Here is a 26,508-nt window from a genome sequence, read left to right as displayed (position 1 = left end):
GCAAAAGGCAGCTGCCATATCTGATTCAACACAGAAAGTTAACACAAAAATTCAAGAAAATGGCTACCTGATGATTTTGTCCTTACCTAGTGTTTTTCATGCAGTTTAGAGATGAGTTATTTGTGAAATTTCACGAAACAGTGGAAAATAAAGACTCTAGGAACATACTGCCACCTCCACATCCTGTAGGATGACAGGATTACACTAATTATACAGTATGCAAAGGCATTTAAGCAATCATTTTTCCCGCATTCAATAAGTGAAATGGAGGGAAAGAAACATTAATAAATGATACAATGTGGAGTACTCTCAGTAGTTTGCACTGTCTATGCGTACAACAGATTTAGAAATTTTAACAGAATGCCTAGTGATGACAATAATGTCATAATTGCCATTCGACAGTGATTGGCAAACTGATTGGGCGATTTTTTATCGAAATGGAATTGGGAAATGAACTGTTCGTTACAAAAAGTGCCTTAATATTGGTGAAAATTATGCAGGAAAGTAGATTAAGGTACAGAATATTGTGTGATAATATAATAGCTTTTGATATGCTTTTGTTCACTTAATATAAAAACAGTACTTACTCAAAAAAAATTATCTCATAAAACTGGTAGTAGAGCAGTCAGTGCGCAATTAGTTTCTACGTAATGGACTCTGTGAAAGCTACAACATAATGGGAGAAAAAAGTCTCGCACGACGCCAGTCGGCGAGTGGGCAAATTGTAAAGGAGCGTCAGAGTATCGGACAAGCACCACCGCCCAGACGCGGTCGCATTCCCGGGGAGCGGGTCCGCGGCGGCCGGACTCAGGAGGAGCCCTCGCGGGAGGCGCGCCTGTGCGGCAGCTCGAGTACCTTGCGGGCGTGCCTCCGGCAGCGCGCCTCCAGCACGCTGCGGCAGTCTGGCGGCACGCGCAGCCCGAAGCGGGCGCCCGCCAGCAGGCCGCAGGTGGCGTGGAACGCGGCGCTGCAGCCCTCGTGGCAGCAGCGCACGCACGCCCCCGCACGCACTCCGCAGTACTTGCAGTCCTGTGGACAGTCGGAGGCCAGGTCACGGAGGCTGTAACGAGGTAGTTTATGTTTCTTTACCCCCGGCCCTAGTTTTTTTTTTTTTTGCAAATGTCTTCAAGTTTACCACATTATCACTTACCATATTTACTTGAATCTAAGCCGCACTCGAATCTAAGCCGCACCTGAAAAATGAGACTCGAAATCGAGGAAAAACAATTTACCGAATCTAAGCCGCACCTGAAATTTGAGACTCGAAATTCAAGGGGAGAGAAAAGTCTTAGACCGCACGTCCAAATCGAAACAAAGTTGGTCCATTGTAACATGAGAAACAATTTAGGTCGAATGGGTGAAGGGACTCACACCTAGTGAGTACGTGGCTGGCGACCACGGGGTCCCGAGCTGAGTACTGGCATTGCTTCCACTTACTTATGCCAGGCTCGTCACTTTTATCTATCCTATTTGGCCATCCTCGGCCAACTCTTGTTCTTTTCCGACCCTGACGCTATTAGGTTTCGAGGGCTAGGGGTCTTCCATTTCCAACCTATACTTCTACTGAGCCGAATATCTCCCGGGATAAGGAAACTACCTTCTATCAAGTGCCAACGGCCTTGTAGGAGGGCGGATGAGCGGCTAGAAGGAAGGGCACTCTCTTGCCCTTGGGGTGGGAAACTGCTCCTAAAGGCGGAGGAGCCATAAGGTGGTCAATGGCACAGAATGGAGAAGGCAACGGGAAACCACTCCATTAAAGACCCGGGCGGGTATCCCAAGTAATAACAGCTTATGATGGAAAGCTCTTTAGTTAAATTCTCCGGAGGTAAAATAGTCCCCCATTCGGATCTCCGGGTGGGCACAACTAAAGAGATACCAAAATCCAAAAGCATTAATATAAGAAGGATAGCAACATGGAATGCCAACTCACTTCTTAAATGTGGTAAACTGGAAAACTTGAAAATGGAAATGAAACGAATGGATATTGATGTACTGGGAGTCTCAGAAATGAGATGGCCAAACGCTGGCGACTTTTGGTCAGGGGATTACAGAATCATACACACTGGAACAGCACAAGACAGTCCCGGGATTGCAGGAGTGGGAATTATCCTCAATAAAGAGATGGGGTTAAGAGTAAAAGGATTTGTTCAACATAGTGAGAGGATAATTTATGTCCGATTGGAAACTAAACCAAGAGACACAATCATAATCCAAGTATACATGCCAACTACGAGGCACGAGGATGATGAAATCGACATGATGTATGACCACCTTAAAGAAGTAATTGGCAGAATTAAAGGAGCTGAAAACCTTGTCATCATGGGAGATATGAATGCCATTGTTGGGGAAGGTAAAGAAGAGGATGTGGCAGGGAATTTTGGATTAGGATTAAGAAATGAAAGGGGGGATAAACTTGTAGAATTCTGCCAAAGAAATAAACTTTGCATTACAAATACCTTCTTTAATCATCATCCAAGAAGAAGATATACTTGGAAAATGCCTGGTGACATTAACAGATACCAAATTGACTTCATATTAGTGAAGCAAAGATTTAAAAACCAAGTTAAGGACAGCAGATCATATCCAGGCTGTGGTGTGGAAAGTGACCACATACTTGTTATGATGACGACTGAACTAAAATTCAAGAACATTAAAAGAAGAAGTACATGTAAATGGGATTTGACAAACCTGAAAAACGAAAATACACTGAAGCACTATCAACTAGAAACAGACAAGAAAACAAATACACAGGGCTGCAATGACATCCAAAGCAGCTGGGAAAAAATAAAAACTGGTATTTTAGAAGCAGCAGAAGAAGTAATAGGAAAAGAAAGGACAGAGAAAAGGAAGGAATGGATCACTAATGACCTACTAAATATGATGGAAGAAAGAAGGAAATAAAAAATTCTGTGAAGAAGGAAGACCAAGAGAAATACAAGAGTCTGAAAAACAGAATCAACAGAGAGGCAAAACAAGCAAGAGAAAAATACCTTGATGATCTCTGCATTTCAGGTGAGGACAACATGAGCAAGGGAAATATTGACAAGGCCTATAAATGTGCGAGACATTGCTTTGGAGACAGAAGAAACAAATGTAGGGCTGTGATGGATGAAAATGGCAATATGTTGGATGATGATGATGAAGTTGCAAGAAGATGGAAACAATATATAAGAAAACTGTACAGCGGACCAGACCTGTCTGAAAACATCATGGAAGAAGAAACAGAAGTAGATGCACACAACATAAGTGAACCTATATTAAAGGTAGAGTTTGAACTAGCTCTGAAAAAATTGAAAAACAACAAATGCCTGGTAACGACAAAATCCAGCCGAACTTCTGAAATCTGGAGGAGCAAAACTGAATCAGGAGTTGTATAATCTTGTTTTCAACATGTACGAGCAGGGTAAAATTCCTACAGACTTTGAGAAAAACATTATGGTCCCCATTCCAAAGAAGGCAAATGCTAAAAGATGTGAAAATTATAGGACACTCAGCCTAGTTACTCACGCCTCTAAAATATTAACCTCAATTATCCTAAAACGCATAGAACAAAAAGTCGAAGCTACACACTCCGAAGACCAGTTTGGATTCCGGAAAGATAGAGGAACCAGAGAAGCAATATTTGCTCTAAAACTAATAATAGAGAAACGACTAGATAAGAACCTGAAAACATACATAGCTTTCGTAGATGTAGAGAAAGCCTTTGATAATGTTAAATGGGATAAGATGTTTGAGGTACTCAAAAAAGTAGGAATAGACCGTAAAGATAGAAAAATGATATGGAACCTGTACAAAAACGAGACAGCAGTTATCCGTGGACGGACAAAACAAGAAGAGGTGCAGATACGGAAAGGTGTCCGGCAAGGTTGCGCACTAGCCCCTGTTATCTTTAATGTATACATTGAAGAGGCGCTGAAAAAAGTAAGGGAAAATTCACAGACAGGTGTAGTAATTCATGGCCAACGAATAGATATGATAAGATATGCCGATGATATATCTGTCCTGGCTGAAAGTGAAGAAGGTCTTGTAGTCCTACTGAATAGAATGGATAAAGTTATGGGTGAAGAATATAATATGAGAATTAATAAAGCAAAAACAAAAGCAATGGCATGCGACAAAGAAGATCAAGTGAAAGTCCAAGTTCATGTAGGCAATGAACTGCTTGAACAAGTTGATAAATTTACTTATCTGGGCAGTAATATTACCAGGGATGGAAGGAGCAAGGCAGAAGTGAGAAGTAGAATAGCTCAAGCAAAGGCTGCTTTTAACAAGAAGAAAAACATATTAACATCTAAGAGCATCAGCCTTGAAACCAGGAAAAGATTTTTGAAATCACATGTGTGGAGTGTGGCATGCTATGGGTGTGAAACATGGACTCTCGGGACAGAGGAACAGCACAAGCTAAATTCTTTTGAAATGTGGTGCTATAGACGCATGCTCAAAATAAAATGGATCGACAAGGTCACAAACGAAGTGGTTCTGGAAAGAGCAGGTGAGAAGAGAAGCTTCTGGAGTTTCATTGTTAAAAGAAGAGTGCAATTTACAGGCCATCTATTAAGACATAAAGGACTCCTGAACACAATCATAGAGGGATATGTCGAGGGAAACAGACCAAGAGGAAGACCACAACTGAGGTACATGGATCAAATCGTGGAAGATGTGGGATGTAACACCTATAAAGAAATGAAGAGAAAAGCTGAAAGACGCACAGAATGGAGACAAGCTGCCATTGTAGCTGTTGCAAACCAATCCTTGGATTGACCACTACAGAAGAAGAAGAAGGGTGAAGGTATAGTACAGTAGTTTGGTTCAAGTCGTAAGCTTAGCCGTTAAGCTTTACCAGGTAGCCATTGCTATGTATCAGGCACTCAATCCATGTTTATACTGGTACCCTTCCTTTTTCATGTGCTTCGTCTGGTTTGAATCAATTGTTTATTTTGCTTTGATCTGATAAGTGCCATTCTCTTTGTTATAGGTGTTTACGTCACTCTAAGCTGAAAATGCATTATTTTACTGTGTCATGCATTGTTTGTCACATTCTGATAATGAGTGTTTACGACCTGTCGCCGCTCGCGGCATGGCTTGCTTTTGTGGGCGCTACCGCAGCTTACAATAAAAAAAAGAGAGGAATTGCCTCACAAGCAAAACAATGGCAAGAGACTGCTTTTTGTTGTTACTTACATTGCTGCTTTTTTCAATAATGATCAACAAGAACCAAATAATAGACTGCGTATGATAGATGTTCTGAACGAGAGCTTAGCAAAAATTTTTCTCCGTTTGAAAATCTTTGCAGACACTTCTTTAGTACATTACATTCTGCACAGAAATTAGAGTCATCTTAGATTTAAAAACCTAGTCAGTTGCCGTGCTTCATTTCTATTCAGCATAAGAATAATACGAATATAAACATGACATGATATGTATATTCTAGCGCATTTGCTGTTGTCTCACTCTAGTTTTGCAGTTTATGAGGCATACAGGATTTAAACGAGATAGCAGCCAACACAAAAGAATACATGGCATAATGTTTGCATTCTTCTACCTTTTCTTTTAATTTATTTACTGACGCAGAGGTCTTGCTGCCAGTATTTATCTTTGTCCCTGCAAAGCATGACTGTGTAGTGCTACATATATTCGACGGCAGAACTAAGTTGTGGTGACACCTACCAACATTTTTTAGAACTTCCCCTTACTTTGGACTATTCTAAGCTGCAGGTGGTTTTTTCGATTACAAAAACCGGAAAAAAAGTGCGGCTTAGATTCGAATAAATACGGTATATGTCGTGTAGTCAAATGCCATTTTACAAAACCCGAGGAAATTAGCAATGGAAAAGTAAAATGCTTAACTCAATTTTCAAATGTTCCTTTTACAAAGGGAAATCCATGAAAATCATCCCAATTTAATCATCATACCAATGAAAAGATGAGCGAAATAAGTATCAGTGCTGTTTCTCAAAACAGCTGAAATTGTTAAAATTGAACAAAGCTCCGGGGCCAGGTGGAATCCCTATCACTTTCTATATTGAATTTGCAACTGAATTAGCCCCTCTTTTAACTTAGAACATATTAACTTAGAACATATTCTGACCTCAAACATAATAATGTATCTCGAACAGAATGCCAGCCCGCTTGGATTCCGAAAACATCAATCATGTGAAACCCAACTCACGCTTTTCTATTACGACACAGTGAAAGTTTTGGATCAATGCAGGCAGGTAGATGCAGTATTTATTGATTTCTGAAAAGCATTTGACTCAGCATCACACATAGGCTTATTGTCAAATATGGGGGTATCAATTGAAATTTGTCACTGGATTGAGGACTTTTTGGCACAGATGATGCAGCATGTTATCTCGGATGGAGAATCATCGTTACATGTAGAAGTAACTTCAGGTGTGCCCCAGGAAAGTGTGTTGGAACTCTCGCTGTTCATGACCTTCCAGACAATATTAATAGCAAACTCAGACTTTTTGCAGATGATGCAGTGATCTAAAACGAAGTACTTTCTGAAAAAAGCTGCATAATTATTCAGTCAGATCTGGATAAGATTTCTAAGTGGTGCAAAGGATGGCAACTTGCTTTAAATGTTCGGAAATGTAAAATTGTGCACTTCACAAAATGAAAAAACGTTGTACCCTATGACTACAATATCAATGAGTCACTGTTGGAACTGGTCAGCTCATATAAACACCTCAGTGTAACACTTCATAGGGATATGAAATGGAATGGCGGGTGGAGATGCCTGAAAGAACAGCCACCATTCGTGGTCCCAAGCCATACATACACACTATTTAATTGATACTCTGACCACAGCCACAATTAAGCATTGAAATAATTCAATGGCAATAAGTGAAAATTTGTCGGACCGGGAGTCGATCCCAAACTTCTTGTTTTATGCAAGTGGTTGCCATAACAACTTCGGCTACCTGAGTACACTTCACACTGACACAAATTCCAAACTTGTTGCACATTATGTATGTAGCAACCCCTGTCCATTACCCTCATTGCTCACAGCCACACACCGATTCCCGCAAGAGGTCAGACAGATGGCACATCTGTACTGAATGAGCAATAATTGCCTTCGAGGTGCATATATTTACATGTGTGGTGTCTGTTTTTGCGGATATGACTGAAAGAACAGACACCATTTGTTTTTGATCCTGCAGCCATTTACACTGATGGAAAAAAAATTGCAACACCCAAAAATATTTAATGTAGAGTAATGAAATTTTGGGAGCACATAACCATGTGGCCATCCGGAGCGTGTTCTTCTTGCAACCATACATTCTTGTGATCCTGCTGCCAGCAGTCATGTACAGTGACTTCATTCCTGCCAAGTCTTTCTGCAATATTGGAGAAGGGACATCAAGCTTCTTGTAGCCCAATCACACGACCTCAGTGAGGTGTTGTTAATGGCGTCTGTATCACCTTAAAGCCATTCTTGTCTAACTTCAGGTCACAACATCCAATTTCAAATGTAACTAAGACTCACGGTTGTTACATAGTGTATTTAAAGCAAACCTGATTTGCATTCTCATAGTGGCACTTTAGCGCCAGTGGCATGAAATTTGAAAAGACATCATCTTTCAGATGTAGAAACATGTCTATCCAATTTTTGTTTATGTTACTCAACTCCTTCTTGATGCTGTGATTTTTTTTCCCCATCAGTGTATACATATGACAAAAACAGAAATTCCGACATTAGCCACAATAAGGTAAAGAAATAAATTCAATGGTGACAAGTGAAAATTTGTGCTGGAGTGTGATGCATGTGGCCCGCTATAATATTCACATAGTTCACAGCCCTCACGGTTCCTTCAATTACTGCCACAGGTCCCTGGAAGCCACAGTGAATTTTTCCCATACCCTAAAACTGTCCCCACTGCCTTGTGTCCATGGCATGGTGCACATTTTGGGCATGCATTTGGCGGGATTCGAGCTCTTCTGGACATGACTGTCACCCCGGTGTGTTCACTGCAGTTGTAATTTATGATGTCATCAGGTCACTATGGGAACACTTAACCCTACATTCGGCAGTGTGGGCAAGCCTCTGACCTCTCCATTCGGTGACAGTGCATGGACATCCAACAGCATTTCACTTGTGGTTCAACTGTTCTTTAGGCACTTTCTATCGATGCTCATGACAGTAGCATGCAAACAGCTGACTACCTTCACTATTTTTGAGATGAACATTCCCAGACACCAGACCAAAGGGACCTGGTCTTTCTCAAAGTCACCTGTACCAGTGAATTTTCCCACTTGCAGTCTATATCATGATTAGAATGAGCCTCTGTATGTCTCTGCTCCACTTAAATACTTCAATGACACCAGTTGGGATTCTATCTTGTAGTGGGTGATGGACATAACGTTTCGGCTCATCAATGTAGGTTTATTACAAACCAGATTTTGGTTTATTAGATCATCATCATGTAACATGACTAGCCTTCACAATGCAAAATAGTATGTGATAAACCAAAACCTTGAAAAATTAAAGATATTACCTACAAAGAAAACCTCTAGTTAGAAAGGAACAGCCTCACCAAATGCTCGTCACTTGTGTAATATATCAAATATATTGCAATAATTAATAGCCTTTAAGTACTATAGTGTTTTATACCTGTGTAATGAGAAGAGTTGTGAAAGGAGAAATTACAACGTAATATTTGCCACTGTATGATGAATACAGTTCAATGACAGTCACATGCACTCTAATTGCTAACACAATAAACACATTGAATTATTGTTATTGTTTTCTGTACTTGGAAGACACAGGATAATATAGATTATGCCATCATCCTGCAAAATATGGTGAACCGATAGATAAAATACATTGCACATCTGGTCATATAGAACAACACCACAATCCTCACCAATTCACTTCGAGACATATGCCTTACTGCCAGTTTTGATATGAGGATCCTGACTACTGCTTGATTTATCTTTTGCTCTTTGGTTTATATTTACAGATGTGTCTAGCCTATCTGTTAGCAACATTATTATTATTATTATTATTATTTCTTTCCTTTCTCAGACATTATGTATGGTTAAAAATGGAAAGTGACGCGGACCTTGATCAAGTGTGACTTCCTTTTAGCTGTACGGTATATGTTACATTGCATTTAGGAACTTTCAGGTAATTGAACATGATCAATAATTACAGATTTCTGTAGTTGTATATATACGTTTGGATGTAGCTGTATTGCGTTGATGTACTGGTGGATACTGTGTGGTATGACTCCTGTAGTTGATAGTATGATTGGTATAACGTCAACTTTATCCTGATGCCACATGTCCTTGACTTCCTCAGCCAGTTGAATGTATTTTTCAATTTTTTCTCCTGTTTTCTTCTGTATATTTGTTGTATTGGGTATGGATATTTCGATTAGTTGTGTTAATTTCTTCTTTTTATTGGTGAATATGATGTCAGGTTTGTTATGTGGTGTTGTTTTACCTGTTATATTGGTTCTGTTCCAGTATAGCTTGTAATCATCATTCTCCAGTACATTTTGTGGTGCATACTTGTATGTGGGAACGTGTTGTTTTATTAGTTTATGTTGTATGGCAAGTTGCTGATGTATTATTTTTGCTACATTGTCATGTCTTCTGGGGTATTCTGTATTTGGTAGTATTGTACATCCGCTTGTGATGTGATCTGTTTTTATTTGTTGTTTGCAAAGTCTGCATTTATCTGTTGTGGTATTGGGTTCTTTAATAATATGCTTGCTGTAATACCTGGTGTTTATTATTATTATTATCATTCTTATTATTATTCCTATAACAGTTTTGACAGTTAATAATGCAATTTCCATATCAGTATAATTGTTTTCGTCCCTACATGTTTTATTTGATAGAAAGAAAGAATATTAGTGACTGTCTTTCTTTCCTTGTAAAATTATTTAACCAACAGCTATTTGACATCACTTACACTTTCCACTGCTGTACTGCCTTCTTTTACATGCCAGTTGTTGTCCTAAAGCTAACTACTAACACCATTATAGACTCAGCATATCCAAAAAGTTTTCACTACTATCATCCTAGCTGGCCCATTAATTACACTTCAGCGCATTTAATTCGTTTTGATTTGTCGCTCACGGCAAGGTCCTCCACTAACGCCGTCCCACTCTTCTTGTTTTCTTGTGGTCTTCATGCTAGTCTATCCTGTGCAAGCCTCCTCATTTCTGCACAACTACCACAACCTACACCCATCTGAACCTGCTTAATGTATTTGTCCTTTGGCCTACCACCCCACACTTCCCTCCATGACCAAACTGAAGATTTTTCCATGCCACAGAATGTGTCCTATCAACAGACTCCTCTTAGCGGAGTTGTGCCACCATTTTTCTCCCCAATTCTGTTTAGTACCTCTTCATCAGTTATTCGGTCTACCCATCGAATAATGCAGGAGTAGGTTTAATAATGAATAAAAAAATAGGAGTGCGGGTTAGCTACTACAAACAGCATAGTGGACGCATTATTGTGGCCAAGATAGACACAAAGCCCATGCCTACTACAGTAGTACAAGTTTATATGCCAACTAGCTCTGCAGATGATGAAGAAATAGATGAAATGTATGACGAGATAAAAGAAATTATTCAGGTAGTGAAGGGAGACGAAAATTTAATAGTCATGGGTGACTGGAATTCGTCAGTAGGAAAAGGGAGAGAAGGAAACATAGTAGGTGAATATGGATTGGGGGGAAGGAATGAAAGAGGAAGCCGCCTTGTAGAATTTTGCACAGAGCATAACTTAATCATAGCTAACACTTGGTTCAAGAATCATAAAAGAAGGTTGTATACCTGGAAGAATCCTGGAGATATTAAAAGGTATCAGATAGATTATATAATGGTAAGACAGAGATTTAGGAACCAGGTTTTAAATTGTAAGACATTTCCAGGGGCAGATGTGGACTCTGACCACAATCTATTGGTTATGAACTGCAGATTGAAACTGAAGAAACTGCAAAAAGGTGGGAATTTAAGGAGATGGGACCTGGATAAACTGAAAGAACCAGAGGTTGTAGGGAGTTTCAGGGAGAGCATAAGGGAACAATTGACAGGAATGGGGGAAAGAAATACAGTAGAAGAAGAATGGGTAGCTCTGAGGGATGAAGTAGTGAAGGCAGCAGACAATCAAGTAGGTAAAAAGACGAAGGCTAATAGAAATCCTTGGGTAACAGAAGAAATATTGAATTTAATTGATGAAAGGAGAAAATATAAAAATGCAGTAAATGAAGCAGGCAAAAAGGAATACAAACGTCTCAAAAATGAGATCGACAGGAAGTGTAAAATGGCTAAGCAGGGATGGCTAGAGGACAAGTGTAAGGATGTAGAGGCTTGTCTCACTAGGGGTAGGATAGATACTGCCTACAGGAAAATTAAAGAGACCTTTGGAGAGAAGAGAACCACTTGTATGAATATCAAGAGCTCAGATGGCAACCCAGTTCTAAGCAAAGAAGAGAAGGCAGAAAGGTGGAAGGAGTATATAGAGGGTTTATACAAGGGCGATGTACTTGAGGACAATATTATGAAAATGGAAGAGAATGTAGATGAAGACGAAATGGGAGATAAGATACTGCGTGACGAGTTTGACAGAGCACTGAAAGACCTGAGTCGAAACAAGGCCCCGGGAGTAGACAACATTCCATTAGAACTACTGATGGCCTTGGGAGAGCCAGTCATGACAAAACTCTACCATCTGGTGAGCAAGATGTATGAAACAGGCGAAATACCCTCAGACTTCAAGAAGAATATAATAATTCCAATCCCAAAGAAAGCAGGTGTTGACAGATGTGAAAATCACCGAACTATCAGTTTAATAAGTCACAGCTGCAAAATACTAACGCGAATTCTTTACAGATGAATGGAATAACTGGTAGAAACGGACCTCGGGGAAGATCAGTTTGGATTCCGTAGAAATGTTGGAACACGTGAGGCAATACTAACCTTACGACTTATCTTAGAAGCTAGATTAAGAAAAGGCAAACCTACGTTTCTAGCATTTGTAGACTTAGAGAAAGCTTTTGACAATGTTAACTGGAATACTCTCTTTCAAATTCTTAAAGTGGCAGGGGTAAAATACAGAGAGCGAAAGGCTATTTACAATTTGTACAGAAACCAGATGGCAGTTATAAGAGTAGAGGGGCATGAAAGGGAAGCAGTGGTTGGGAAAGGAGTGAGACAGGGTTGTAGCCTCTCCCCGATGTTATTCAATCTGTATATTGAGCGAGCAGTGAAGGAAACAAAAGAAAAATTTGGTGTAGGTATTAAAATTCATGGAAAAGAAGTAAAAACTTGGAGGTTCGCCGATGACATTGTAATTCTGTCAGAGACAGCAAAGGACTTGGAAGAGCAGTTGAACGGAATGGACAGTGTCTTGAAAGGAGCATATAAGATGAACATCAACAAAAGCAAAACCAGGATAATGGAATGTAGTTAAATTAAATTGGGTGATGCTGAGGGAATTAGATTAGGAAATGAGACACTTAAAGTAGTAAACAAGTTTTGCTATTTAGGGAGTAAAATAACTGATGATGGTCGAAGTAGAGAGGATACAAAATGTAGACTGGCAATGGCAAGGAAATCGTTTCTGAAGAAGAGAAATTTGTTAACATCGAGTATAGATTTAAGCATAAGGAAGTCGTTTCTGAAAGTATTTGTATGGAGTGTAGCCATGTATGGAAGTGAAACATGGACGATAACTAGTTTGGACAAGAAGAGAATAGAAGCTTTCGAAATATGGTGCTACAGAAGAATGCTGAAGATAAGGTGGGTAGATCACGTAACTGATGAGGAGGTATTGAATAGGATTGGGGAGAAGAGAAGTTTGTGGCACAACTTGACTAGAAGAAGGGATCGGTTGGTAGGACATGTTTTGAGGCATCAAGGGATCACAAATTTAGCATTGGAGGGCAGCGTGGAGGGTAAAAATCGTAGAGGGAGACCAACAGATGAATACACTAAGCAGATTCAGAAGGATGTAGGTTGCAGTAGGTACTGGGAGATGAAGAAGCTTGCACAGGATAGAGTAGCATGGAGAGCTGCATCAAACCAGTCTCAGGACTGAAGACAACAACAACAACAACATCGAATTTTCAGCATTCTTCTATAGCATCACATTCCAAAATCTATTCCTTTCTTGTCTTAACAACTAATTGTCAATGTTTATTTCTGTACAAGACTACATTCTGTACAAATATCTTCAGGAAACACTTCCTCCAACACTTAAATTTATATTCAGTGTTAACAAATTTCTCTCTCTCTCAGAGACAACAATTTCCTTACTTCTGCCAGTCTTGATTATATATCCTCTCTACTTCAGTCACTGCCCGTTATTTTAATGGCCAAATACCAAAACTTATCTACCTCTTTCATAGTCTCATTTCCTAATCTAATTCCCTCGGTGTCACCTGATCGAATTCTATCACATTCCATTACCCTTGTTTTGCTTTTGTTGATGTTCATCTTATATCCCTCTTTCTTTCAAGACAACATCCATTCCGTTTAACTGCACTGCCAAGTATTTTGCCATCTTTCACAGAGTTAAAATGTTTTTGGAACATCATTTTTCAATGTAAAATCCCTGACACTGAATGCACGTATTCCACCGCTTTGGAAGTGCACAGATACCATGACAGAAGAATTCTTTTGGTCGTATTTGTAGCCAGTCATGCACTATGGTTTTCACCTCTTTGTCACTTCTGAAATGCCTGCCTCCCATCACTTCATTAAGTGCACCAAGCAGATGACAGTCACTTGGAGTGAGATGTGGTGAGTAACGATGATTTACCAGATATTCAAATTTAATTTCCCAAATAGTCTCAACTCGCTTGGGCATTGTCGCACTGCAGTAATACTCCTGAAGTCAGAAGTCCTTGTTGTTTATTCCTGATTTAAGAGCACAGTTGATTTTTCTGCACATCTGAGTAAGAAGTACTGGTTACCGTCACTCCCCAATCTGCATAATGCTCCAGAATTACTCCATTCGGATCTCAGAAGAGAATGAGCTTGACTTTTCTGGCAGACAGTCGCTCATGGAAATTTTCTGGTTTCGGCGATGAACCCTGACGCCATTCCACGCTCGATCTTTCCATTTCTCGTCAGTGATAGTGGACCCGAGTCTCATCGCCCATAACAATTTTTCCCAGAAATGCATCATCTTTGACGTGGAAACAACATAAAAGTTCTTCAGAGGGGTCGACGCGATCATCTTTAGATTCAGAAGTCGAGTGACGTGGCATCTGTCTTGTGGATGCCCTATTGAAGTGCAGTACACCGTGAACAATATTCTGCACCAAAGCAATACTAATCTCCAAACTTGTGGCTACTTCATTCAAAGTTATGCACCTGTTCCCATTCTCGCCCGTCCCTACACAGTGGTCCCGTCAGAGTCTCAGGGCATCCTCTAGAGAAATACACCATTTTTGAACTTCCTTCAGCACTCATACACTCGCTGCAATGACAAACATGAATCACTGTAATTCTGTGATGAATTTCAATCGGTCTGACACCTTCACTACACAGAAACTGCACTGTAGATCACTGCTCGATCGCGGTGAATGACTTTAGCAGGGTGGACAACTCAGTGCGGATGCTCCTGCTTCTTCCTGTGTTGTAGTATCACTCTGCCATCTGTCTGTCACTCTCTGAAACTCGGGTAACACTACTGCCACCTTCCAACTTCATCACACAACTTTTCGAAATTTTATAGAACTTTTCATGTTTTCATTCGAATCACCCTCATAATATCATTGACGTCTACCTGTTGTAGAATCTCAGAACATGCCCTGTGCAAACTGACAAAGATTCTGTAAACATCAGCCAAGCGGAATGTGATTTGGTCTCTTCTCATGTGCCATACCAAAAGCCGTGCTTCGAGGCAAACGGATGAATCCAGCATTTCTTAACTTCCAAAAATTATATTGACATGGCACCACATGGATGCTTAATAAGGAAAGCCCAATCAAATGGGGTATCAAAGGAAGTTTCTGATCAGACTCGTGGTAATTCAGTCAGAAGGTGCCATTTCTCTTCTCGATAAGATTTCACAATTGTGCAGAGATTGGGAACTTATTTTAAATATTCAGAAATCTAAAATTGTGCACTGAAGAAAAAGGGATGGGATGTTACATGTTACTCCACTGCAGAAATGTTACTACTAAGAAAAAGATTCCATGAGGGATGCACTGAAATTCTAAACAAGATACATTTGTCAACTTTATTATGTAAACGTAGCTGTTTATCTGCAGTAAAAGTAATATTAATGTTAAAATATTGTTGCCCCTCATTAGTTGCAGTTTAACATGAATGAAGCTGAAGAGCAATAAACCCGTTACTTTGTTATGATCTGCAAGTCAATAAACATATCTGCACAAATTTTATTAAAATTTGACATTATACATTTATAACATGTGACTTGTATGCTAATCAAATGATAAGTATATGTATCTAGTGTACAAATACACCACAAATGTGCAAAACCTTCTCAAAAGCTTTCAGCAGGCAATCTTCCCATCTCATGGAGAAGCAAAAGGAAACATATCACAGAATGAATGAAAAGTCTGAGCCCGATGTTTCTCGAATGTGATAAGAAGGCCTCAAAAACATATTAATGCTATGTTGGGTAAAATAGTGACTGCCTGCACCAGGGCTACATTGGGTGGAGAAACACAATACAGTATTATACCTAGTACGGTGTCGCGAACCTGTTGGCATTCAAAACAACTCCGAGTCATATTGTAATAGATAAATACGTGTCCTGTACGGTTTTCAGAGCAATCCTATACCATCTGGACTACCCGAGCCATTTGGATCCTTTCCTCCACCACCAGATTTTCTAAACTGTGCAGATGGGAGTTATCCTTACAACACTCTCTCAGTTCATGCAATTATTCCAGCCTCAACCTACAGTAACATACTGTCCCCACAACCTCCACCCAATAGTTTCAACCCCCTCTGTCCTATCATCTCCTCGCCATTCTCATCTCCCACTCTGTTTATTTGCTGCCCTCTGCCAACTATAATATCCCAGCCAAATCCACGCTAGTCTGAGGTATTTTATTTGTTTAGTTTTTTAAAGCTGCCCCAATCAGCTGACAAGCCAATGAACCTTCTATTGCTAAAGCTGAAATTGATAAAATACGGGAGCAATGCATTTACTCTGAGAAACAGGGTCACTCTGTGGCACGTAGTTGGCTATAATAAAAATTCTGTGATTGGAGATGAGGACTGGCTATAGAGAAGTGTCAATATAGAGACTTACGGGACTCAGATGCACATAATTGTCAGTTGTTAAGCACCATTTTGTAAAAGATAATCTGGTATAGAGTGGTATAAAGAAAGAGAAAGAGATCTGAGATTTTGTCACTGTAAACCTACATAGGAATATAAGGAAATTCAATCAATCTCAATTTTTTCTGAAGTGAATTTTGAGGAAGTAAATTGTGCTAAGCTTCTATAGGAACTTCGGACATTTGGTTGATGATGTTTGTGTGTGGATCTGCAAGCACGGTCAAGAGAATTTAGAAGACTTTCCTGTTATTGATAGAAATATCTGCAAATGGCTATGTATCGTATAACCAAATGTGGACCGAGTCGCACAGAATCTGTAGCCGAGAATCCTGTAAAAGTTCCTATTTATGAAAAGCAAAAGTTTTACAGGTGACCACATGGTACTGGCAGTTGCTTTTGCTTGATGAGATCGATGAGATTTCACCACCACAGAGTTATTATTCTTTTTAGGATAAAAACTTATCACTGGACATTTTTTGACGTACACTGAATGACATCTGCTCATGTTCTGTAAGACCGTGGAGGTGTGATAAGAACAGTAATCTGTACTCTAGTAAATGATAGTTTCAAGCATTAGTAAGAGTGTTTTTGCTTATACACAACACAAACTATCTCAGCACAGAGCAGTAGACACAAAGTCAGACGTTGGCGCATCTCTGTTAGCTTCAAATTATAATTACTTCAATTTTAATTGCTTTCTTTCCTCAATTAATTGCACCTCCAGTACAATATAGACACACATACATACAACAATATACACAAATATAATACGGGATGTACTGTACAATAATCCCACCCATCTTTCGCCGCTCCTCTCCTTTTTCACTCCCTTTTTCCCCGTCTCCCTGCCCCACAATCTCCTGACGCTGTACCTGTCGGCAGTCTAGTCCCTGAACACTCCACCAGACAGCGTTTGTCTCTCTCACCACCTGTACACTACTATCCCTTCCCCTTCCCTGCTGCTCTAGATTGCTGCTTGTGTAACACAAGAGTTTCATTCTGGTTCGAGATGCCGGAGATGGCGGTCTTGTGTGCGTGAGGTTGCTTACTTTTCTATACGAATGGTGTGTTTGTGTGTGTCTCTCTTTTGCTGATGAAAGCTGTGACCAAAAGCTTTATGTGAGTGTCTTTTAATTGTGCCTGTCTGCAACTTACCATGTCTTCTTTACGGTAAGTAGCAATCTGCCTTTTCCAACATTGCTGATTTAAATGTTTATTATATCTGTTGTTATTTCACCAGTTTTCTAATATGTCCCTCATATAGTGTATGGAACAGCTTTGGCAGCCAGAGGCAGTGGTTACATGTATGTGTAAGTTGTGTTTGCATGAATGTATGTGTGTATGTTTTCTAATACTGAAGAAGGCCTTTTGGCCAAAAGCTTACTGATTTAGCCGTCTTTTCATTGTGCCTGTTAGCGTCTCACCATCTCCACTATACGGTGAGTAGCAATCTTATCTTTTTCATAATAATGTCATTATTCCGTCCTGGATTTTTGATCGTATGAACAATGGATGAATTTACACCGCCACATGCTTTTGCTTTTATACTGCTGATAACTGTATTCCAGCATGTCACAGTTTTATGTTAGTGAGTGGGTTATACTATTCCATGTAAATAGCTTTGAAATTTTCATTTTTGAATGTTTGGCAATTTTGTAATTACGTGTATTTTATTTGGTGACTGCTTTCAGAATACTCGACAACGAACACGAGTCAAAACTGCAGTTGCAATAAATAATATTTTAACAGCATGAAGTGGAATTAGGTCACTAGAAAATTTCTAGCTGGCTACAGACCCAGTACTCATCAAAATTTTACATTACAGTTTGATTACATTATTGGTGAAAACTCAGTGGAAACAGCAACAAGTGTAAAATATCTCGAAGTAAGTGTCTGGAGTGAAAGAGAGTGGCACAAACACATACAGTTCATTGTAGGAAAAGCAGATGCCAAGGTGAGATTCATTGAAAGAGTCTTCAGGAAATATAATTCATCCACACATTGAGATCCTTACAAACTCTTGTTTGACCAATTCTTGAGTACCGTTCATCAGTCTCGGATCCGTACTGAGTAGGATTAACACAGTAGATCCAACGAAGAGCAACACGTTTCATCAAGAGATTGTACTGGCGGTGTGAGAGCGTTACATAGATGCTCAACAGATTCGAGTTGCAGACACTACAAGAGAGGCATTGTGTGTCCTGGACAGAATTACTGTCAAGCTTCTGAGGGTATACTTCTGAGAAGAGTTGGCAGAAATATTACTTCCTCCCACGAGCAGAAAATCAAAGAAAGTAGAGCTCACACGGAGGTACACAGACAGTTTTTTTTTACTCAGGTACCATTTGTAAATGGCAGAGAAGGGGGACAATGATTGTGGTAGAAGATGATGATGATGATGATATTTGGTTTGTGGGGTGCTCAACTGTGCAGTCATCAGCTCCCGTACAATTCTCAATCTGTACACAGTCCAAATCCAGCCACTTTCATGAACGATGATGGAATAATGACGACAACACAAACACCCAGTCCTCGGGCAGAGAAAATCCCCAACCTGGGCGGGAATCTAGCCCGGGACCCCATGATCCAGAGGTAGCAATGCTAGCCACTAGACCACGAGCTGCAGTCTGTGGTAGAAGAGGTACTCTCAACCACACACGAGAAGGTAGCACGTGCAGTGCGTGTGTAGATGTAGATCTGTGGATCGTCTAATTTTGATCGCTTTCATATGTATTCCCTAGAATCAGTTTGTAACTCACCAGATGCCTAGCATACAGACTGATGCCCCTCACATCCAGAGCATCGTGGAATGGCACGCCGGGCAGAGCGGCCGAACACAGCAGGTGCACCCAGGCCCCTGAGTCGGTGCGACGTAATGCTCCGCCACGCATACTGCACAGTGAACAAACCTGCAACGACATGACACTTTATTTTTACTGGGTGACCTTTGTCATCTGCCGGACAGTTTCCATTTGGGTTCCAGATCAATTCATAAATTAACCTCCAATTGGCTATTAAAAATAAACTAATGCTCACAGTTTTGTGACACTCATGTGCTCAGAAAAAGTGACAGTAAGAGGCCAAAACAGACTGTGTTATAGTGTCTCCCATGAGCTGTGAGGTACTTCTGTCATTCGCTCCATGCGAGTGGGAGGAGTCGATGCCACCGGATTCGTCATTGACTGTGTAGTGAGTCTGGGGATGGTGTTATGAGTGATAGTGTTCTGAGAGAATGGTGCACATAAATTGATGCTGGGCACAAGAATGTGCACAATGAAAGTGGTCAGCAGTCAGATTCAGATGTAACTAGTGAATTTGCATGAAGTGTTTCAGTTCAAATTTTCTAATCATTCCAAAGATGTAACTCATACTTTGCAAACGACATTTTTTAAGACTGTCACAGAGATGCTGAGTTACCATAAGGTTAGTGCAAAGTGGATAATAGTGTCCAGCCGATGGTCACAAAAGTGAAAGAATGGGTTTGGCCCTACACTCCTTCAGCTCTAGCGAGAAGAAAGGAAGGAATTTCTGAACAGAATTGTAAATATGGACAAGACACAAGTGTAGTATGAAAATCAGAAACTAAGGAACAGTCCAAAATATTCAAACAGACACTGTCTGATCATAAAATAATCATTACAGTTTTTTGGAATTGCAAAGGAATTTCATATGATTACATGAGAGTAGCATGTGAGAATACTGTGACACCACATTTTTGTTGTGAGACCCTCAGAAAACTCTGAACGTCAATGTGCAGCCCCCTACTGAGAATGGAACAGAGGAAAAACTCTCACTTTTTGGCTGGGAGATTTTTCAGTACTCTCCCTGCAATCAGAACATGACTTTCAGGACCCAAAGATAAAGGCCTGACCGGCTACCGAGTACTTCACGACCGACGGTGAGATCGACGAAGCTTTTAAGAAGCACTAGGCAACCCCATTCTTTAATGAAGGGATAAAGAAGCTGGCACCATGGTATGACAAATGTTGTAATTGGGTGGTAACTATGTGCAGAAGTAATGTCAACATGTAAGTACAGACATGTATATACAAAATGATTATCAGTTTTTATTTTCTTCTTTTAGCAACCAAACAGAGGTTAATTTATGAATAGCCTTCATATTTCAAATATGTACATCAATACAGTCTCTTAGAGATCTAGAGATAACAACATCATTTCCATCAAATTTCTTTATAAATAAACTGTTTATATGCAAGTCTTCTGCTGTGTCCGTTTTGACTGATTTGTCAGTCTATTTAAAAGCAACAGTATGTGAAACGAATTATTCTGGATTTTTCCTGCAACCCAGATACCACTAAGAGCTGTGCTTTATTATTCAGAGATTCACGGCAACCACAGTCCTGCGGCACTTTTGGCTGCTAACTCTGAATAGTACATTTCTGGATCAGGAGTACAACTCACCGAACCGAGGGAGCCGAAGAGACACCTCTCACAGCGCCAGTTGCCGCGTATGTTGCCCGCTGCACTTGGGAGCTGCTCACTGGTGCCGTAACACGTTGTGTGCACACACAGCTGACACTCAACACATGTCAGCAGCACCTTCACACCCGTGTGGGAGTCGAAGAAGCGCCGTGACTCCATCTCCTGGAATAATAATGTTCATGACTGTCTTGTTTAAAAAGTATACCAGGTGTACCGGTATGAAATGAGCGTTAAGATACAAATGTGTCGATAGGGAACAATTGTTGTGAACGAGCCTTAATTTTTTTTTTTTTTTTTTTTTTTTTTATTTGTATGTCAAAGATATTTAGTATAGATCAAGTCATGGAACAAACAACATCATATGTTTTCATCGTGTTAACAATGTCGAATTTTGTACCAGAAAGTGATGATTTGCAGAAAGCATTAATTTTTTGTTTTCATTTGAAAAAAAAAATTGCTGCAGAGTCACATCCAATGCTTGTTAAGGCATATGGTGATCATGCTCTATCAGAAGCAACATGCAAAAGATGGTTTCAATGGTTCACAAATAATGATTTTGATGTAAGAAATGAAGAACATGGAAGACCACCGAAAAAGTTCTTCGAAGACGCCGAATTGCAAGCAATATTGGATGAAGATGATACTTTGAGTCAGAAGCAAATGACAGCAATGCTAAATGTTGGACAACAAACAATTTCTGACCGCTTGAAAGCTATGGGAAAGATCCAAAAGTGTGGGAAAGGGGTACCATATGAATTGAATGAAAGACAGATGGAAAACCGAAAAACTATTTGTCAAATTTTGCTTCAAAGACATGAAAGAAAATCAATTTTGCATCAAACTGTTACTGGTGATGAAAAATGGATTTATTTTAAGACTCATAAGTGGGAAAAATCATGGGTTAATCCGGGACAACCATCAACATCGACTGCAAAACCAGATCGATTCGGCAAGAAGACAATGCTCTGTGTTTGGTGGCATCAGAAAGGTGTGGTGTATCATGAGCTTCTAAAACCCGGTGAAACTGTGAATACTAACCGCTACAGACAACAAATGATCAATTTGAATTATGCATTGATCGAAAAAAGAGCAGAATGGGCCAGCTGAGAAGTGCCAAGTTGCCAGCTTTTTGGTGACCAAACCGATGCTCTTGGTGACTCCAGTTGTGACAAAGCCAGCTGGGATCTTTTTACTTCCTCTCCTGTTTTGCCACCTGTCTCTTTAAATTCATTTTATTTACTTTTTTGCCTAATTGCCTTTAACATACATGGGTACATTCTGCATTTCCACAAAAGAGAAAGGCTGGCCCTCAGTTTTAAGGAATATAGCACCGGACCTAATTTTGTGCTTAGTTTTGTGTATGTTATCAATTTTCTAATTTATTTGGACTATTCCTAGTTAATTCCTTTTGTTATAGGGTAAAATCAGTAATTATTTCATGAGTTAGATTCTATTGTTGACTTACAAACAAATATAAATTGAGTAATGATTATAAACATCTGGAAGAAGAACTACTAGGATACTTAAAGTATTTATTTGGCTCCATTCAAAAACCTATCCGCAAAGCCAGCTCTTAATTAATTCCAAAATAATTATCAGGTTTGTCAAAAGCATTGCTTGTGTGACTATATCTATTAATTTCATTATTTAAACAAATAATTAGGCCTAACCTTTGTGATAGGAGAAACTACTGAAAAGAAGAAATTTTTCAATGGGTTCAGCCATTTTGCAACATGTGATGAAATGGATACCAAGCAAACAAAATAAATCTGACATCTAACAGCAAGGAATATAAACTAAACAATGTATTCATTCCTGCAATAACCGAGCCATGGCACAACTACCAATAGTTTTGACAACATAATACTTTGTAATACGTTTATTCTTTCTTAAACGTCCTGTATAATAATTCAGCAAGAAATATATCACATAAGAATGTACAATCTGCAATGAAATTCATTACTTATTTACCTTACTACGCTCTGGAAACCATACTGGACTCACATACGGTTTCGTCACTGTCCGACTGTTCTTCCATTCGTCTAAGTTTATGTCACCTGAACAGCACTGAAAGAAGAAAGTGGTGAAAATTATAAAGATGATCCACAATGAAAAAAACCATTTTTGATATGGTTCTATATTTTGTAGCTGACACAGCACAAGACAAAATTCCCCAAAGTGAAATAATACACACAAAAATGTAAAAATCTAAGATTAAAATTAAATGTCTCGTCAATGTCAAAGTCATTAGAAGGAGTAAAAGTAATCTCTTAAAATATAGTTAAGGTGTCGGGTGTTTGATAGTCATAAAATCGAGACTGAAAGCGCTGCTACGCTCTCAGAAGCAGCTATCTCATACAGAAAATACATACACACCCACAGGGCCATTGACCTGGCCGACTACATTATTCTTGTGCTGTAATCGAATAGGATAATTTAGTCGTGTGTATTCTGTATTAGCTAACTCTGCCAGAAGGACACTATTCAAAGCTTAGTACAATTTTCAATACTATGTAAACTGAAGGCAGAGGGCGGAGGAAGGACAGGAACTACTCATATCAGCTACATCGGGACTTCATGCGGAATCAGTGGTGACGAGTATAAATGTATGCCAGACTGATATTCAACCCAGAATATCCTGCTTACTATGCAGCTGCATCATCCGGCCATAGAATTTATCGCAATTGCAAGGATTGTCTCGGCACGCATCTCGGCTGACCCACATTTCTACCCAGAGGCACCTATCTGCAATACCTATACACATCCTCCATGCTCATTACTTTGATTCCCATGGGAGGTCGGCTGTAATTGTGTGTGTGCACTGAAGCTGGTGGATTCATTGCCATTTCAGGCAAATCAGTTATACGAATCTGTGGCATCTGTTCTTTGGACATAATTTTCAGCATTGCTTGCATGTCTACTGATCGTTTGACTCCTCAACTTTGTATTCCAGAATTTCTTATTAGAACGAAAGAAATTATGAAGAAGAAAAAAGAACAGATACCACAGATTCATATAATCTTTGATACAGCTTGTATGTCTACTAATCACTCCATCTCATCTTTGCACTCCAGAATTCTTTATTAGAATGAAAGACTTTAAGAAGATGAAACAGTACTATGGTGAGCAAATTAGAAGAGAATGTTGTGCATTTTCCTACCAAAATTAAATTCACTTGATGGATCCAGGAGAAAAATGTTCAAATGTGTGTGAAATCTAATGGGACTTAACTGCTAAGGTCATCAGTCCCTAAGCTTACACACTACTTAACCTAAATTATCCTGAGGACAAACACACACACCCATGCCTGAGGGAGGACTCGAACCTCTGCCGGGACCATCCGCACAGTCCATAACTGCAGCGCCTTAGACCGCTCGGCTAATCCCGCACGGCGATCCAGGAGAAATTTTCCCTTATTGTATGTGTGGGTATCTATATTCCCTTAAAATCAAATTTGTTGACAACAAATTATAAATGTAGTTTCACTTGACCCAGTACCCACAGTTGCTTCAACAGATGTCTACAAACCCCAACTGTGATTCAAATCATTCAGTTGACTGAATCGGGTTCACTGAAATGAAACGAAATGAATGAATTGATGGGTATGAGACCAACAGACACACAATGAAATGAAGTGATTACGGTGAAAAATATCAGATACATAATCTCATGACATTTATCAAAACAGGTATACAATAACTAACCAGTACTTTTTGGTTAAGACTGAAATTATCTCACAAAATCTTCTCCTTTAAGCCATCAATGGCCGAATACATGTAAAGTTTCTCAATATTGTGATTAGGTAAACCAGTTAACAGTCAATAAAATGCTATAATGTTTAAATAATTTTACTGTCCATCTGAACAATCAATTTAGACTTGAGGAAGTTCATTACTGGATGGCTTCAACACATATATGGGTGCAAGAAAGGCTCACAGATCTTTGATCAGATCTTTTATCACAGATTTTACAGTGTCTTTTTGTCCTACATTGAAAAACAATAAAAATTAGAAAGAATAATGAAAGTTCCTGTTATTCAAAAGACAAAATACTTTTGTACAGCTGATATGCTCATTCGAACAATTTCACGCTATGTCAATCCTACCACAAATGACTTAGTATGTCATTGAGTATTGACTTTGTGTTTACAAACCATCTCCTTGCATAGGAAAACACTGGGCCTCTTTGATCAGACTGAATATTCTTTAGCACTTCAGTGTAAATGCTGCATACCACTGTGAAGTTTTGGGTGATGCCAGACAGTGAACTCACCATAAATGAAGCAACTTGTTGATGAGAGAAGAGATTCTTCTGCAAGACAATACATGCACCTATACATCAGCTCTTTCAGAACAAAAATTGGCTGGGCTCAGCTGGGAAACACTGAGCATGCTCCCTGTAGGCCAGGCCTATGTACCTGAAATTTTTGTGTCCTTGGACCACTCAGAGAAGCTCTGGGAGGTCACAAAGGTTCTGTGAAAATTCTGCGGTTGAAGCCTGCAGATGTGACAGAGCCCATTCTTCAGGATATGAAAATTACCTATTTTGTGGGTAGCAGGGGGTTACAAATGTCTTGACTTTTAATTTTTTATTGCCAAACTCGTGTACCTTCTACTCACCCTTACACAAGAAAACCTGTAGCTTGCCATACTTGCTCTCTCACTTCTTCACAGTACAGCCCACCTCCGATGATGCAGCATGAGACGTGAGTAGTGTAAAACTGTATTTAGTGATGAGAGCAGTAACTGTTGGAGTGTCTCACACAGTACCGACTGTGGATATCTTGGCGTGGGCAATCGCAGCCACAGCAGTATAACTCTGTTGTTTGTCAGCGGTGCAGGGTATGTCCAGAACTTAATGCAACTCATTTTGTAGCCATTTCTATATCAGGGATAAGTACCCTCCTGGGAAGATAATCCCAAAACATGCATTTCCCACTTTGTCCAATGCACTCTCTAATACGTTCATAACCTGACCGGCATGATCAACTAGCCTGTTCTCAAATTCAGATACATAGACAACGATGATACAGCAATCTCCATTACTGCCAACATCACTTCAATCTGTGTGACAACAGGTGGAAAAATAAGAGAAAAAATTGTATTGATTTCATCAGCTACTATTGCTGTACAGCTATTTTTCTGTTTAATTGTTGAATGAGTCTCGAAACCTAGAAGAGGCCATGCTGTAAACAAAAATTATTGGCCGAGAAATTCTGTATCTATGTGAATGACCCTGATTCATGCACACAATCTTTTCCATTACTTTTGAAGGAGATCAATGAAAAATCCAGGATGGAATGTAACAATATTATGAAAAGGAAAGTTGCTACTCAGCACGTAGCGGAGAGGCTGAGTCGCATATAGACACAACAAAAAGACTGTCATAAATAAATGAAGCTTTTGGCCATTAAGGCCTTCATTAACAAGACACACACACACACACACACACACACACACACACACAGACAGATTTTAGTTCCCTGAGACTGTGGTCATATGTGACAGTTGCATTTGCGCGCACGCTGTGTGTGTGTGTGTGTGTGTGTGTGTGTGTGTGAGAGAGAGAGAGAGAGAGAGAGAGAGAGAGAGAGAGAGAGAGAGAGTGCGTGTCTACATCTACTGTTGACGAAGGCCTTAATGACTGAAAGCTTTATTTATTTGTGACAGTATTTTTGTTGTGCCTATCTGCAACTCAGCATCTTCGCTATATGGTGAGTAGCAACTTTCCTTTCCACAATATTGTTACTTTTCAAGAAGAATTTTATTGGCAGGTCTGT

General features: G+C 39.7%; 1 protein-coding gene across 7 annotated transcripts in view; it reads right to left on the bottom strand.

The window, feature by feature from the left end:
- The window catches only part of LOC126428302 (lysine-specific demethylase 4C-like), a 383,324-nt gene that overhangs the window by 145,704 nt on the left and 211,112 nt on the right, over positions 1–26,508 (bottom strand). For all 7 annotated transcript variants that reach the window (XM_050090225.1, XM_050090224.1, XM_050090228.1 and 4 more), the window contains 4 exons: positions 22,701–22,796; positions 20,709–20,891; positions 19,046–19,195; positions 856–1,029 (listed from right to left, as the gene is read on the bottom strand). In XM_050090225.1, the coding sequence (XP_049946182.1) occupies positions 856–1,029; positions 19,046–19,195; positions 20,709–20,891; positions 22,701–22,796 (603 nt within the window). The remainder of the gene's footprint in view (positions 1–855; positions 1,030–19,045; positions 19,196–20,708; positions 20,892–22,700; positions 22,797–26,508) is intronic.

Source organism: Schistocerca serialis, chromosome 12, assembly GCF_023864345.2.
Source record: "Schistocerca serialis cubense isolate TAMUIC-IGC-003099 chromosome 12, iqSchSeri2.2, whole genome shotgun sequence".
In the NCBI taxonomy this organism is placed as follows: Eukaryota; Metazoa; Arthropoda; class Insecta; order Orthoptera; family Acrididae; genus Schistocerca; species Schistocerca serialis.
The sequence above is the reverse complement of the archived record's forward strand: the minus strand, read 5'-3'. Positions and strand labels throughout refer to the sequence as shown.